The following is a 1,918-nucleotide window of genomic DNA, read 5'->3' on the forward strand; positions in this document are numbered from 1 at the left end:
CTCATCTACCTCCTCAACACAAAGCAAATCTCACTCACAATGAACTGAGGCAACTCACACCTCACATAGCACTCACTTCACCTGGTTCGCTCTCTATGTAACCAACATTTATGATGGGGAACAGAAGGTGCCTCAAGGTCAAACATTTCAAGCACTTGATGCACTCTTGTGATAGTTGACCCACCTGCAGTAGTTCAAGGTCATCCGGAGATATGGCATCTGGTTGCAGCTCAGTGAGCATGTCATTGAGAATGTGGAGATTGGTCTGCACCACTGTCAAGTCTTGACTCAACCGCTCACGTTGGGCAGTGCTCAGTCGACGAACCGTGCCCTCGTGATCAACCAGTGTCTGATCGCCACTGAGGCTGTACATCCCTGATGGCATCGAGTGATGTGTGGTGGATGAGGCCTGTTGCAACTGCTGCGACGACTCATACTGCTGGTGTTGGTACCGATGCTGTTGCTGCTGCTGCTGCTGCTGCTGATGGTGATTCAAAAATGTGCGTGGTGCAGTTGCGAAGAAGACCTCTTGACCTAGGGGGAACCAATCACTTCATAAGTGATGCTTACTCAGAAGTTAAAATAGGAGAGTTTTATTTGGAGATGAAGATCGAGAGTACTGCCTGCAAATGAATTCTGATGAACTCAGCACCTGACTCACATCAAGTGTTCAAATATTATCCAAGGGAAGAAAAGGGACACTCACAATTCCCACCCAAGATATGTCCAGAACACAACCTTTCAGTTATGCCCCCTCTGATGGAAACACTGAAAGCGAAAGGAAAGGAGGAGAAGGATGTGGTGGCTACGTGGCAATATGATGTCTCTTAGTGATTGCAAGCATAATTCTGTTTGACAGGGTGGCTGCCTCCTCCATCTGACACAGTCAGTTGTCAGTCAAAAAGGAAGAGGAATTCAAAATTTATAAATAGATTGCCCCAAAAAGGAGGCGAACAGCAGAGTTTTGCCATTGTTTGGGCGCTGTGATTAAAAATAGTATTCCTCTTATTCTTTGGCTAGTAGCCTCGGTTCTCTCGCTCTGCCTCTCTCCCTACCTCGAAGAGTCGTGCATGAGTGAGTGGGCAAAAGTGCTTACTAATGCAAGAGGGCTGTGCATCACATCCACATGCATCACTTTGAGTGTGGACATAACATCAAGCAACAGAGGAGGAAACGCTGAAACAAAATCTTCCAGATGGAGCAAATACCAGTTGGGAAGACTACAGCGGTGCGAAATCAACCTGTTAGAAGTTCATCCTCGCAGTGTAAAATACTTTAAACGGTTAAGCACCTTCTCACACCCTTCCCTTTCTATTCCTCCTCCCAACCCTCCTAAGCAGCCAACGAGGGCGATAGTGCGATTCCTGGCACGTTTACTGCGCAACGACACAAATACGTGACACATATTCTCCATCCACATTTGGTGATGCAAATGTGGAGAAAAGGAGGAACTACAATGAATAGGACAACTGACAATACAAAGTAGCTGACATTGTCCACCTCCGCAGAGGAAGTTGGAAGCAAAAAAGGTCCCATTAACAGGGGACGAAACACTGAGAAAATCCTTCAGTGGATTCTGTGATTAGACAGGCTTTTCCATGAAGTGGCTTTGCTGTTGAACACCATTCTATCTGATGCATTGCTGGTCACATAAACTCTGGCAGGAAGGGGAAAACACAAAGAAAAATCCTCATGTTTGCAATTAAAAATACTCCCATCACAAAATGTTTTTCTTTTTGAGTGCTCATTGCGATAACAGTAAGCATTAGGAGGAAGAAGAAGGCGCTGAAATGTGGATTGGGAATAAGATTGTGGGTGAGTGTAGCTAAATGAGAGTAGATGAGGCAAGGAGGCTGCAGCGCTTTTCTGGTCGCTCTTGAAATTTTCGTGAGCCACTCCTCATGCAGATGACACAAAA

General features: G+C 45.8%; 1 protein-coding gene across 1 annotated transcript in view; it reads right to left on the bottom strand. All coding sequences in view use genetic code 11, as the record gives it.

Moving 5' to 3' along the window:
- Positions 1-72: 72 nt before the first annotated feature.
- Positions 73-1,918, bottom strand: part of EGR_06862 (TOM1-like protein) — a gene marked incomplete at both ends in the record, with an annotated part of 18,455 nt that continues 16,609 nt past the window's right edge. Inside the window, 2 exons of the mRNA XM_024496111.1 lie at positions 73-93; positions 185-534. Of these exons, the coding sequence (XP_024349423.1) occupies positions 73-93; positions 185-534 (371 nt within the window). The remainder of the gene's footprint in view (positions 94-184; positions 535-1,918) is intronic.

The sequence above is a fragment of the Echinococcus granulosus genome, assembly GCF_000524195.1.
Source record: "Echinococcus granulosus chromosome Unknown EG_S00065, whole genome shotgun sequence".
NCBI classification, from domain to species: domain Eukaryota; kingdom Metazoa; phylum Platyhelminthes; class Cestoda; order Cyclophyllidea; family Taeniidae; genus Echinococcus; species Echinococcus granulosus.